Here is a 15,212-nt window from a genome sequence, read left to right as displayed (position 1 = left end):
ATTATTCCTGCGGCTAATTGGGGGCAGATATTTTGTTTCGTTTTCGTGGCATCTAGTACTCTAGCTTGGGGCAAACTTAAGTGACATCAGCTCCTACCAACTCTTGTATGCACAGTGTAAACAAACATGGTAATTTAAGACAAGGCACTTTCCTTTGATCTACCAGACTTGTAAAACAACATATGACTTGATAATATAATAAACTATTTAACTAAATATATTTCAATTTGCATTAACAGTGGCTGAAATAAGCACTTGTCTGTTTGTCCTGACAAGTGAAAATCTATTCAGACAAGCAAAATGTGCCTCTTTGGTTGTCCAGTGGACAAGTAAAAATGTTCAGTGCAGTTCCATTTTGAGCAATCATAAACATCATCCTGGTACTTGAATAAAACAAACCATTTATTTGGACAAGTGAAAATATTGGCAGACAAATAATTTTTAGATATATTTGTCCAGTGGACTAGTAAAAAAAAAAGTCTTATTTTTATCACTGATTAACAAATCGAAATGGGGTTATAATATTTTTTTCTCTTAAAAAAATCCAAATCAAAAAATGCATACTAGTATCGGTAGGCTACGTTGGGAGCAAAAACGACCACTCACGATACCCAAGTGATAATTTTCTTTTCTTTGGGACTACGTAATTGGTAAGTTTTTTTAATTTCAGATGGGAAAGTTTACTTAATCAAGAGTTTTACAGACGTCTGGCTGATAATGTCCATTACCAGTTTAGGGGTAGCATAATATGTTATGTTCATAATATGAGTTTTAATAAATATATAAACAGATATCCAGACAGATATTTATGTTAACACATATATGGACCATATATTTTTGGCAAGTATATGTAAAGAGAGTTTTGCCAGCAAACGCTGTGACAATCATGTGACTTCATAACAAGATAGCAGTACAGTTAAAAAATAAGGTTTTTTCATTTAATGACACACCTAGAGAACATTGATTTTTTTATCTTATCATCGGCTATTGGACGTCAAACATATGGTCATTCCAGTACAGTTGAGAACAGACAAAAATAGTTTTTAAAATGAAGTTTTCTTTCAAATGACTGTTTTTGAAAATTATTAAAAAAAGGTATTAAGAAATGTGCTGTGTTTATGAGTGGGTCAAGTTCCATCTTGCTTTCCTTGCTCGTTTTAACTTTTTTACGAACATGTCTGTGAATGTGAGACATTTGTTACTTTCCCCATGCAAAAGTCAATGACGTCAGAAATCTTAAAAACAAACGATGTAACCACCGAAACAGGTCCCTCACCTAAACAGGTCAATGGACGATAATTAAATATAATAATATACTTGTTGATATTAAGCAATAATGTGCATTATATATCACTGAATATGCATACCATGTTTTATGACAACAGAACATTATTATGGGGTTCATATACATGTATACAGGTACTTTGTTATCAACCAAATTCACGACAGTTTAAAAATGTTACAACATTTTCCATTATATCTTTCTTTAAAATATTCAAGGATTTTTCTGCAATCATCAACATGTTATAATATTGCAATGTTCTGGTGCAAATTGCCAACCTCTTTTTATGTTACTTAATTGGATAGGGGGGTGGTGGAATTTCAAAAAAATTTCAATTTTCATAACTGTCCTTGACCCAAATTCCATGATTTTCAAGGCCTGTATAGGCCATTTATTACATACATATTTAACTGTGATACTAATAAAACAATGTACCTTTCTGTAGTCTGTACAGTGTTGTCTCTCTATTTTCATCCTTATTGAGCGTCAAAACTCGAACCTGTCCGATTCCAGACATTTTGTTTCAGTATATTCTATGAACTAAAAAAACATAAAATTGTTCAAATTAGTTCATGAAGCTTCATATTTTCCATTTCCATTAATAAACATGAAATTGTAGTTTACAATAAATAATAAAATATTATAGCAGGTAATAAATTCTGCAACGCCCAAAATATATGCCAACATACATGTAACCATGTTCAAAGATAAAAGCATTACGGCACTTATTATAGAAAAAATAAGAAATAAGCTGACATTCCTAAAACAAAAAACAAAATAAGTTTGAAAACAAACTAATAATATTACAGAAATTCATCTACTTTATGTGCATCATTTGGGCTTCTAGATTATAGTAGCCCCAGTCCCATGGTTAGTGATATTCGATGTACGGCTAGTAAATAACTACTAGCTATTGTCATGCCCGACGACTAGTGAAAAAAAGTTGTAAAATGCTGCATTTAAGTCCATTTTCTAAATATGAATATCCTGGCCACACCACAATTAAGGGTTTTAAAACTCTATTTCCTTCGTTAGGTTCTGCCCCCACCCACCCCTACCCCAAGGGTTTTCAAGCTCTACTTCCCTGTTTAGATGACATATCTGAGTATTCCTATTAATAAAATTGTATTACTTAAAGTAGGGCTAGTGAATTTTTAATCGTGGCTAGTAAATGTTTTAAAACACTGATCCCATGGCTAGTGGATTTTTATAAACATTGTAGAAACTCTGATCATATCCAATACAAATCAACAATTACTACAATGACATATTGCATGCTTATACACTTTACTTTTTCAGTTACTGCGATTTTCAATTTATCGTAACACTTACTGTAATTATCATACATGCCCAACAGCTGTAATTAAACTCTAAACAAAGTGACAAACTTCTAGTTCATAACTTGTTTCTCTATTTTCATCTAAATGACCCCGCATTTATATATATATATATAGCTGAACTTGAAAAATGAGAGCTCAGCCTTGTAGAAGACAAATATCAACAATGCAAGGGTACAGGTGCCAAGAACTGCTGATCCTAGTAAAATGAGCATACACACTGTGACCCAGTAATAGCTGCAGTGTTCCCATGAAATATATGTGACAGCAACTAAGCGCTTCTATAAGCCAGAAGTGACCTTATTTTAAATTGTTACCAGGCCAAGACCACCACAATGCATGCAAGATTGACACTCTTGTTATTGTAACCTTAAGGGGAGAAAAAACACATTTATTTGCAAATTATACATTATAAAAACAACTGTGAATTCCTTATCATTTCCAAACATCCAACATCTTTTAGCTAATACCTGTTCATGTAGGAATGTCCAGTAATTGTTTATCACTCTGCAACTTTTCTGATGTCATGTAATGGTCACTAATACACCGGCCTCGGTGGCGTCGTGGCAGGCCATCGGTCTACAGGCTGGTAGGTACTGGGTTCGGATCCCAGTCGAGGCATGGGATTTTTAATCCAGATACCGACTCCAAACCCTGAGTGAGTGCTCCGCAAGGCTCAATGGGTAGGTGTAAACCACTTGCACCGACCAGTGATCCATAACTGGTTCAACAAAGGCCATGGTTTGTGCTATCCTGCCTGTGGGAAGCGCAAATAAAAGATCCCTTGCTGCCTGTCGTAAAGAAGAGTAGCCTATGTGGCGACAGCGGGTTTCCTCTAAAAACAGTGTCAGAATGACCATATGTTTGACGTCCAATAGCCGATGATAAGATTAAAAATCAATGTGCTCTAGTGGCGTCGTTAAATAAAACAAACTTTACTTTACTTTTTTTGGTCACTAATACCCTCACTTCTTTATGTTTGCACTGTAGGAATGGGCATACCTGAGTTTGATGTATGTTTGTCAAACTCAAATTGTGTAAGCTAGGCCCAAGTTATTCTGTCAGAAAATATTCAAAGTGGAAGTTAACAGCAGTGTCTTACTGACACACACATATACATGTATATATATTAAGACCAGTGGAGTTTAGAGATTTCAACTTTTGAAATCATTAAATTAAAATTAAAATGGCCAAGAGTGCATTTAAGTGCACCTACCATTCAAATAATTCATATATATTCCAATGTCGCCAGTGCACCTGTAGAATAAACTTTGCGGGTTTTTTAAACGGTTTTTTGGTTTTGTTTAATGACAACACTAGAGCACATTGATAAATTAATCATCGGCTATTGGATATCAAACATTTGGTAATTCTGACTGGGAGTCATCAGAGGAAACTTGCTATGTACATTTTTTCCTAATGCAGCAAGGCATCTTTTATATGCACTTTCCCACAGACAGGAAAGCACATACCATAGCTTTTGACCAGTCATAGTGCATTGGTTAAAACAAGAAAGAAAAAATATCAGTTGAATGGATCCACTGAGGTGGTTCGATCCTGTGATGCAAGCAGTATACATGAAACTGACTGATTCAAATCCCGCCTCCCCCCCACCTTTTCAGAATAACAACTAAAGATATTATTTATTCATAACCTCTCCACCCCAAAATTCTTTCTAACACAGCCTTTGATATTCACATCATCTTATGATGGAAACTGAAACAGAATCTAAATGAAATTTTGCCTTGAAAGTTCAAGTTTATTTTATTTAACGACACCAGTAGAGCACATTGACTTATTAACTATCAGCTACTGGATATCAAACATTTGGTAATTTCTACATATATATATATGTAGCCTTGGAGATGAAACCTGAGCACTACATTTTCCATTAGTAGCAATGGATCTTTTGTAAACACCATCCCACAGACAGGATAGCACATACCAGGCAGACCGCATATCAGGTGCGCACTTTACCATTGGGCTACTGGGCTGGGCCCTAGTTTAGCCTTGAAAACAGTTAACAGCCTTAAATCTACCCAGATCTGTCTTAAAACCGTTTTTATTATTTAAAGAAAACAATTTTTAGGAAACACAACCTAAGCATATATAGATGGTATATGTTGTATATATGCAGTCTATAAAGATCTGTGTAGGCACCTGGGAGAAATAGGGGTCAACAAACTAATGTACTCTAAATAAATAAAACACCTTGACCTACATGTACATGTGCATGGAACATTATACCTAGATTATTTATTTTTTTGCTACATAAGTGTGTACTTTAGTCTTTAGGATTTTTAAACAAGGTGTTGAAAAACAACATAATGTATTACACCTAAACTTTCACACCACATGTATGCCTGCGACAAACTGCATGTATTAATTAATTAGCTTCCTTTTCAAAACAAAACTGAGCAATGTAATATTTACCATTTTAACAAATAATTGTATTCTCCATTTGCCATCTTGGGGAATGGTTTTGGGGTGTGGGTGTGTCACATGCTAAAACATTTATGTCCATGTAACTAGGGTTGCCAACATTAATTTTTTCAATATATGTAATATATTGCAATATTTGTAGGCCTAAATGTGCAAAAACAACATACATATAGGTATGGTAAATCTACATGTTGGTTGTTTGAAACATTGTTTGTTTGTTATATTGTCAGTTGTATTGCAGGGTTGAAAATTGTTAAAGCAGACAGAAGGGCACATTAGTAAATAATGTCATGTAGGTTTGTACTTGATGCAATCAGTAGTAGCATTCTCACGTGGTGTGTTTTGGAATGTACATTATGATTACTAGTCTATTCCACGGAGTCATTATATACAGGGTATATATTACATATGTAAAAAATTTACTAAACCACAATTTCTGATATATTTTTTGTTTTGTTTTATGAACATTTTCAATCAGAGTAACAGAAAATTCAAAGTGTACATTGAAATACAGAAAAGTAAAATGTCTATCTAAAGTTTAATAGGACACAAGATTGGTCAATCTCAATAGACCCAGTTGTTTCCCATTCCAGCTAATATTTCAACACTCATGAATCACATCATGGTATATTTCTATATATGGACCTGTGTATTTATAATTAAATTGTGTAGTACATAATTAGTGTATATTAAAATTTCTTGCCCACTGGACTGTTATCCAGCTTTTGCATGGTAAACCTCGGTCCTCACAAAAACCATTTTGTCCCTCGCGTTGGAATAGCCTTATCTATACCTCACAACAGTGATAGATTCTATTATTATTAACCACACGGTTCAACAAAACCGGGTTAATAATAATAATACAAAGCACAAGTGTAATAACAAGCGTAATGAAGTAATTTGGGGAAGTGACAGAACATGACATTGCTTCCCCAGTCCTAGCCCAGACTGTGCTTGTGAAATATGTCGTCTCCTAGTTGTGGTTGAAACATTTTGAGACAGCCCTTGGGGCTTGTTATTCATAAAAACAATTACTCGCATGTGTCGTACTGCTCGGGCAATAAAAAAATCCTGACACTTGTTTCGTAAAATCAGTATGACACACAAGCTCGTATAATAATCTCTCTGTCTCTACATTACACACTGACACACACACACATTCATACACCCATCCATCCGTCCTTCATAAATTATGTCTGGCACCCAATATCCACTCATTAAACAATGTTACATCTGATGAAAATTCCAACATTTAATTATTTTCAATATTCCATTTGGCATGGACAGTAATAACAAACATATTTTATTGCAACAAGCATTCTGAGAGTATTGCTAAAGCAATATATGACCCCTACAGGGTCTGACACATTTTCATCTCCTAAGTTCAAGGGCCATAACTCAGAAAAACAAAATGGTAAATCGCCATTACGTCAAACTTGATTTGTAACTGTACATGATAAAGTTATACACAAAATTTCAGCTTAAAATCTGAGGCACTGTGAAAAGAAAATGTGGCAAACAAATCTCAATATCTCAAGGGCCAAAACTCTGTGAAAAATGGTTACATTGCCATGAAAGTCAAATTTGATCAGTAACAATGTGATAAAGCTATACACAACATTTTAGCTCAGTATCTTGAGGCACTGCCAAATTTTATAAGTCTGGAAAACAAAATTTCTATCTTTTAAGTTCAAGGGTCATACAATAACATGTATGTAACTGTTAAAAATAGGTAAATCACCATGAACATAATAGCCTTATTTTGGCTTTGTACACAATAAATGTAACATTCTATATCCAACAGTCGTTTTTTAATATGATGTATTTGACAAATAGGACTTTTTATTTTTTTCATCTTTTAAAATTTAAACTTAATATTTTGTCTAAAACTATTAAAATAAAACATCCCACCATGTAGATGGCATTGTCTGCTTATAATAGAACACGAAACTATTTTAAAAGGGATCAAGTTAAATAAACAGGTTTTTATTACAGTGTGACAAAGCATTGAACATAATAATAATATAGATACTTTTGAAGTTGAATGACGTCACTTTGCATTTTCTTACAATAATAAACTGGGTGTATGACATTTCGATTTTCAGAATATTGGGGAAAATTCTAATGCAAAACTGCTACTGAAAAATTTTACTGTTTGAAGAAACCCTTGTAATTAATTTAATTTTTTACTATTTATGAAATATAAATTTGAAGTGTAATTACAGCAAGAGATGTTACAGTTATACACTTACAAAGTCAAAACGGTGAAAAAAGTTGTCAACCATATAACTTTTTAGCAAGCAACTGATGGAAATGGGTGCATTTATTTGTGGCAAACAACCTGTAACGTTATGCCATATGATTGTTACCGATTTATTAGCTATCTTCATACAAGTCATCTTCCAGGGCTTCTAGAATTGCAATAAAAATCCACTAGCCATGGGATCAGTGATTTAAAAAATGTACTAGCCATGATTAAAAATTCACTAGCACCACTTCAAGTAAATACAATTTTAATAATAGAAATAATCGGATATGTCACCTAAAGAAGAAGATCGAGCTTAAAAAATTGTTTGATTTGGGGGGGAAGGGACATGATATTCATATTTACAAAAATAAGACTTAAATGCAGCAGTTGACAACTTTTGTTTTTACACTAGCCATCAGGCAAGGCGATAGTAGTTATTTACTAGCCCATCATTGAATATCACTAGCCATGGGAGTGGGGCTACCATAATCTAGAGGCCCTGCATCTGCCTCTGACTGCAGGGGACAATATTTCGAAATCAGAAGGAACCGGTAGTTGGTTCACATGATTTTTACCTAGGTAACTAATTGTTCGGTTACGTAAATTATATTTGTGTAACCCGTGGGTTACCCGATTGATCAGTTACCTCAAAATTATGTTGAAATTATATTTTAAATACACAGTTTTTAGCTCAAACATAAAGTTAAAACAAAATACAAAACAAAACATTTTACAAAAAAATGTCTTTAAAGGGACATTCCTGAGTTTGCTGCATTGTAAGGTGTTTCCGACTAATAAAATATTTCTACGATTAGACTTACATATTAAATATATTTTCTTGTTTAGAATATCAGTGTCTGTATATTCAATGTGTTTCTGGTCGTCTTAATATCTGTAAGAAGCCCAAAATGGAGTTTGTCTTTAAATAATTTTGTACGTACATGTACGAAAAAAATATACTTTAGGAAATAAAGTGAAATTTAACTTAGTACAAATATTAGAACGATCAGAAACACGTCTAATATACAGCCACTAATATTTTTGCAGAAAAATATATTTAATATGTAAATACAATCGTTGAAAAGTCTCTGTTAGTCGATAACATCTTAAAAATTGCAGCAAACTCAGGAATGTCCCTTTAATGCTTGCTAAAGTTAACAATATTATAAAAGAACTGAATGTCAGCCCCAGTACTGAAACAAAATACAGGGGCGTAGCCAGAAATGTTTTTAGCATTACCAGGGCTAGCTCTGGGTAAGCAAAATTATTCGCCAAATTATCTTTAAATATGCAAAATCCACCGTTATTTTTCAACAAAACATCAATTAGCACATGAAATTTTTTCACCATATCAAAATAAAATTCGCCAATTGCTCCTAAAATTCGCAGTTGGCAAATTTGGCGAGTGGCAGAGCTAGCCCTGATTACACACGCCGAAGGCGTGCCTGAGCAGGGGGATTCGGGGGACCTCCAGGACACCTGTAGATGCATTCTGTGGCATTTTTTTCTATCTTTTTTTGAGTCAGTTTTAAAAGGATATTTTATAGAACAATTACAGACAGCCTCGACCTATTCCCGGATTTTTTTTTACATTTCGCACATGCGTACGTACTTTGAAATAGATACATAATCATTTCGAGGGATTCCTTTTTTTTCGTTTTGCAGTGGTTACGCTACTTTCATTTTATCGATGGTACTTCTATACTACAGTGACGTTCCAAATGTTTGTTTTTTTAAAGCTCATTATGCGATGTTAGTATTTTTCAATTTTTTTGACACTTTTGGATTCCTGTTTACATTAAAATTGTTTTTAACATATATGCAAAATTATAGCCAATCCAATATTATGTCTACATATATTCCTTTAGAGATAAAATAGCAGCAGATAACTTAGCCGTCCCAAGCAGTCCAAGCACATTTCTTTAAAACTTTTTTAAAAGTTTAGACTGATCGCAAGTTACAACTGTTGCAATATAACGTTGTTTACTGGTTTGCTGCGCATCAAGTATTTAAAAATCAGTCTAAACCATTTGTCGGAATACTAGGAGTAGGGGCCTATGTCTGCGTGAATAAACTTCCTGTAATTGTGAAGTTTGCAAGTTTTAATTTCTTAACGTTTACAGGTCATGGCGTAACCAATTAGCGGTTCGCATAAATTAAATTTTGCGTAACTGACACGCGAACAGAAGGGCGGTTCGCATGAAATATTGTGCCCTGTGATTGCCCTATCCGGTCAACATGTGTATTCATCAATTTACTAAGATTTGATACAATATAAAAATATCAGGGATCTAATCATACTGAACATGTCTGTTTACACAGTACCACAGCATATAAACAAATTACAATTTCTATATTCCTGAGTTATTTGTGCAAGGATTATGTGTAATTATCAGTAATAAATTTATAAATAGCAAAATATAGCACAAATTGTGATTATGATATAACCCCTTTAATTTAATTAAAAGAAATTACCAAATGCTGCTTTCTGCTATCATAAGTCCTAATTTATAACTTTAAAAAAAAAAAAAAAAATAATAATAATAATAATAATAAAACATATATATAAAAAAAAAAAAAAAAAAATTTTTTTTAAAATGTATTGCGACAACAACCAAATGGATTTGACTGAATACCAATGAGGGCCCCATTTACACTTGACAGTACTTACAATCATACAATGAATGAAAGATCGACGAAAAGATCGGCGAATAAACAATCGAAGTCCTTTTGCAACAGCCTGATGACAAATAATATTTTTCAAGTACAGCGCATTTTTAATCCTGTAAAATTAAATAACAACTGTCAAAAATTTGCGCTAGCATCACTGCATTACATAACAATACATCATCACGGTCCTGTGTGGCTGCAAATGTAAACTATATCCATGGTCAGTTTGACCTCCTAGGGGATATGACCTTTCAAGGTCGTTAATACCTGAAGTAAACGATTGAGCGAAACGCAAACACGGACAGGTGTAAAATACTTCTTCGAACTTAAACAGGGAGAATTTTGTTTTCAAAATCTTGATTAGTGATACTTCTAGTCAATTGAAAATTGATTAGCAACTACGTACGGCTTAATATTTTTAAATTGTGTACCGATTTCTGAACTTTGAGTAGCGAATCAGTCACTCACGCCGCGACACTAACAAAATGTTCCTTGTTAAAAACTCCAAATTATAATCGTATTAACATGCTATATCATAATCACAAGTGTTATATTTCGCTGTTTTAAAATTTATATGTAGTAAATAACTAGATATTAATCGACTCAAAGAAATTAATCTTTGCATAAATAACTCAGGAATATGGAAATTGTAAGGTGTCCTGTAAACATATTCCTGTCATGTGTTATAAAACTGGCCAATCCACAAAATCTGGCAAGTTGGCTGAATAGGGCCGTCGGAGACTGATGATTTGCACATAGACTGCAAAATTGCAAATGCTGTCGGCAACACTCCTGGCATTACATTCGCCTGGAACAAACGCGCCAAATTTCGAGGGTCGTTCACAATAGATTTTCCAGTATTTTTTGTTTCTTTACTACTTGTGGTAAATTAAATTATTTAGTTGTAATTTGTATGGGTATATAGTTGAAGGTATAATGTTTATGTTTCAAAGTAAAAGCTAATAATTAATTTTGGCGGGAAGTCACCATTATACAACTTCGAGATAACTTTGAAGGTGCAGGCTGGTACGTAGCTATCGAGTTTGTATCCCATTATACCTACGTGCCTAAATAGTATATCTTATATAACACTGAATACTATAGTCTTATAGGGTCGGGTGCCAAACACAGAACAATCAAGTATTACAAATAAACAAAAAGTATATTACAAATAAACAAAAAGTATGTGGGTTTATATATATATATATATATATATATATATATATATATATATATATATATATATATATATATATATATATATATAATGAATACCATTATGGATATGGATTTATTGACTTATTATAAACATGTAAAATTAAATGTAATGATCATAACTAAAAGCATTAAAGTAACACTCGATACCAAATTATGTCATGAGGTAAACGCACTAGATCAATCACAAGAATATATATATATATATATATATATATACAAACCTTGGATTGCTCATAAAATCTCAAGGGCGTTTTACTAGTACTAAAACAAACGTATTCAGCAAAGTCTTGAAAGCGTTCTTCAAAATCAATAGTAGTTTTTCCAGGTAGCTCACCACCTCAAATCATACACAACAAATTGTTTGATACCCTTCTAAAACCGATTGTTTTATATAACTGAAATACGAGGAGCCGATTTCATTGGAATGGTAAAAAACCCAAAACATAATTATACAAAGTTCTTTAACAACCTTTGAAAACATACATACTAAATTTTGCAGTCACACTACAGGTCGAGGAGGGGGGGGGGGGAGAAACTATCAATATTAATTGCAAAAGCAAACATGGTAGGTCCCCGTTAATTAATCGTGGATATTCATAGAACTGTGATTAAGTACACGGTAACTGGGCACATTTGTAACATCTAAGTGAATCCACAAATTAAACGAATAAGCTGTATATTTTCTGAGGATATGTGTTACGAACTACAGAAAAGTCTTGTCTATAAAAGTATGTTTGATTTGGTCTCTCAAGTCCCCCACTCATTTATAAATATATATAATATCGATCAATTGTGTCCTTAGAACATGTTGCTGCAACGTGTAATAATATACATTTGTAGTTCAACCACAATTAATAATATTATAATTCATATTTTTGATTTAATAATTATCACTTAGCAAATAAACTGACAAAGTTACTTCATGGATGTTCGATACCAATGAATACATCCGAGATGTTCTGAAAAGTCAATAACCAATTTATTATTTAATTCGTACTTCTTCACAAAGATTTTAATCATTAAAGGGACACTTACGACTACCGTAAGGTTGCTTTGTGTAACGGCTGTAACGTTTACGGTGCCAATTGTAAAACTCACCTTAAGTCACTACAATAATAAATAATATTAAACATTAACAGCCTCTTATTGTTTTTAAATAAAAATTAGAATACATTAAGTGCAATGTTCGATTTAGCAGTATCCCGATATCACAAAGATACTATATTTGAATTTTGGATACCAGACTTAAAAAGACAAAAATCTCGATGGGATATCTTCACCCCTCAAATAATAATCATCATAATCATAATCATAATAACTTCCGAGTTAACGTTGTACTTGAATTAATTATTATTTCTAAGCGAAGTTAGTAACATCATAATCAATCTCATAGCAAAATCAGTGTTGCAATAGACTGGAAAGCACCTCCAACTATATTATTACCCTATATGGTGTTCCTGGTTGCCACGTTTTAAAAAAAATATGAACTGTAAATAAAGTCATATTAGCGGCAATTGTATAACATCTTCTAATAAGGGAATGCAGTTGTCTTTCAAAATAACTACCCTAACAATGACAATGTAAGAATTCCCTGGCATCTGAATTCAACCTCAAAAACACCAATGTTCTCACTCTAGTTTATATGGTTCACGACCTATAATGTTGTCAAACGTGCTTGTTCTTTTGTTTGTACTTTAAAGATCTAACAGTGAAATGACTCTAAAGAACACAAGTCAACAACAACAAAACTGATTTTGGTGAGTGCGATGACATTGTGTGACACAGGTTCGATTCCTTCCCTGTCCCACTCGCTATTGTGATTTTGACTATGTCTATTAAACTTTCATTGCTCTTGAAAAAAATTTGCATTTGTTACCATTACTATTGTCATTCTTGCCAGCTGAAGAAAGATGTTTTGGGATACTCAGAATTATAATGTCTGGTATCTACAATATAATAAATTCCAATTCCCGATACCACATTTTAAATTGCTAGTATCCAGCTGGTATACCGTGTAAAAAAAAAAATAATAATAAAAAATAAAAAAATCTTGTGTTTTATGGGTTCAGCAGCGTTGGTGTTTCATATTCTGGTCTATCTGTACACAGCAGTATCTGGCTGTCGTTAAAATTGTGGACGCTGGCAGTAGGTAATAAGCAAGGCACGATTCCATTCTAGGATCGGCAATGAAATAATTAAAAGTTCATATATCAAAATCAATCAATCATTTATTTCCATATATGAATTATACAGACATGAACAATAATATCAACAGCAAGAAAAGAAAAACAAGAGAATACTATATGAGAGAATACTATATGAGAGGGCGTTAAATACCATTTAATTTTATCTTACGAGTTGTTTTAAAACATATAACTAGTGAAAGAGAGTTGGATACGTTTTAAACAACACGTTGTAAGATAAATAGTATCTAACAGACAGTTTTAGCCCGGATACGAATGTAGTATTCTGTTTGTAACATACCTTTAAAAAAAAAAATTAAACGTTTTAAATTAAAGCTTATTTATGACCCTAGCGGTTAACGCTTGTAGTCTTGTGTCAAAGAGAATTAAATTTAGGATTAACTTAATATCTGCTTCCATTTTTTTTTTTAACGGACCATCAAAATCGTCGTCCAAATTATTTAAAACGACGACCATGAACTTATTTTCATGAAAAAGTACGCCCATTCTGTCTTCAGCCTGGACAGGCAGTTGAGACTGCTGGACTGTGTCCCCACTAGCAGGACAGCGTGTTTTTCCCTTAAATGGATATAGGCACATCAAATACATAGAAATAGGTAACGAAGGCGAAATTCCAATACTGTTACAAACATGGGTGTGGCCAGAGGGCTCTCTCCCTCCCCCCCCCCCCCCACACACTTTTATATTTGCATGTCGCCCCATTAATATGATTATGGATGGTTCCTACACATTATAAAATCCTAGCTACACCAGTGGCTACCAAAAATAAAATTGAAATTCAGAATAAAGTTGTCAATACAGAAAAACGTTTTAATAAATGATAAAATAACATTTTAGATGTTAAAACGGTTTTGTTCGGACCAGTCTCGTGGTCAAATTTAACTATTACTATTTTCAAGTATAATTGGGGGGGTTTTGTTGGTTTTTGTTAACAAAACAAAACACACAAGAAACTAATTAATGAAAAAACCCAAACAAACCAACACCCCACAAACATTTATAGTGGAAATAACAAAACTAAAATAATATAACATTAAACTACAGTCCTTCCCACGGTGAACGCCTTTTTCCATACTATGGAATTTACTACAAGTTATTTATTTATGAGCCAACTGTTTTCTAAATTGTACACACAAATATGTTTGTTTGAGTTTGGGGGGGGGGGGGGGGGGGGGGGTTTTCCAAAACACTTGTTTTTGTTCTTACGTCAAATCCAACTGCAATTATTTACAAAAAAAAAAAAAAAAAAAAAAAAAAAAAAAAACCAACATTTTTGTAGGAGGGTGAGACAGACTATAGTATTTCTACAAATTAACCTAAAGACCGTTATAATTTAAAAAACCAAAAAAAAACCCCACACAATTGTTTGAGCAAACAAAACAAAAACAGCTGTTTACGTTTTGCGCAACGAAGTTTCAAAACTAATAGCTATTAGGCTATATATATCTGAAAATCGATTACAGATTTTACACAAAGACGATAATTGATCAAATACCTTGTTGTTTTTTTTAATCTTGAATATTTTTGGTTGTCTTGCGAATTTTATGATACTTACGTTTTTGTGATACAAAATGGTGTTCATATCTAGCGGGAGGTTAAATTTAAAAAACGGTAATTTTGTTTTCTCCCGCCGTTAAACTTTTTAAAATTATTAATAGCATCATTAAAATAAGCTCAATGCCTTTATCTTACCACTATACACATGGAACATCGAGAATTCCAAACAGGCAGTTTGACGCTGGCTGTCTGTCTTGAATTTAATTTGTTGGACTGACGTTTGAAATTATAATTTCCGGTAAAGGTGGGGGAGC

General features: G+C 33.1%; 1 protein-coding gene across 4 annotated transcripts in view; it reads right to left on the bottom strand.

Annotated features, from left to right (window-relative positions):
• The window catches only part of LOC121374897 (glycogen debranching enzyme-like), a 69,174-nt gene extending 53,967 nt beyond the window's left edge, over positions 1 to 15,207 (bottom strand). For 2 of the 4 annotated variants that reach the window (XM_041502020.1, XM_041502023.1), the window contains exons 1-2: positions 15,094 to 15,207; positions 1,718 to 1,822 (exon numbers count right to left, since the gene is read on the bottom strand). In XM_041502020.1, the coding sequence (XP_041357954.1) occupies positions 1,718 to 1,799 (82 nt within the window). In that variant the 5' untranslated portion in view covers positions 1,800 to 1,822; positions 15,094 to 15,207. Of the gene's footprint in view, positions 1 to 1,717; positions 1,823 to 9,980; positions 10,093 to 14,956; positions 14,976 to 15,093 lie in introns of those variants that run through there. The other 2 variants (XM_041502021.1, XM_041502022.1) reach the window with 2 other exon arrangements.
• Positions 15,208 to 15,212: the final 5 nt, after the last annotated feature.

Source organism: Gigantopelta aegis, chromosome 6 (genome assembly GCF_016097555.1).
Source record: "Gigantopelta aegis isolate Gae_Host chromosome 6, Gae_host_genome, whole genome shotgun sequence".
Classification (NCBI taxonomy): Eukaryota; Metazoa; Mollusca; class Gastropoda; order Neomphalida; family Peltospiridae; genus Gigantopelta; species Gigantopelta aegis.
Note: the sequence above shows the minus strand (reverse complement) of the source record. Positions and strands in the feature narration are given on the sequence as shown.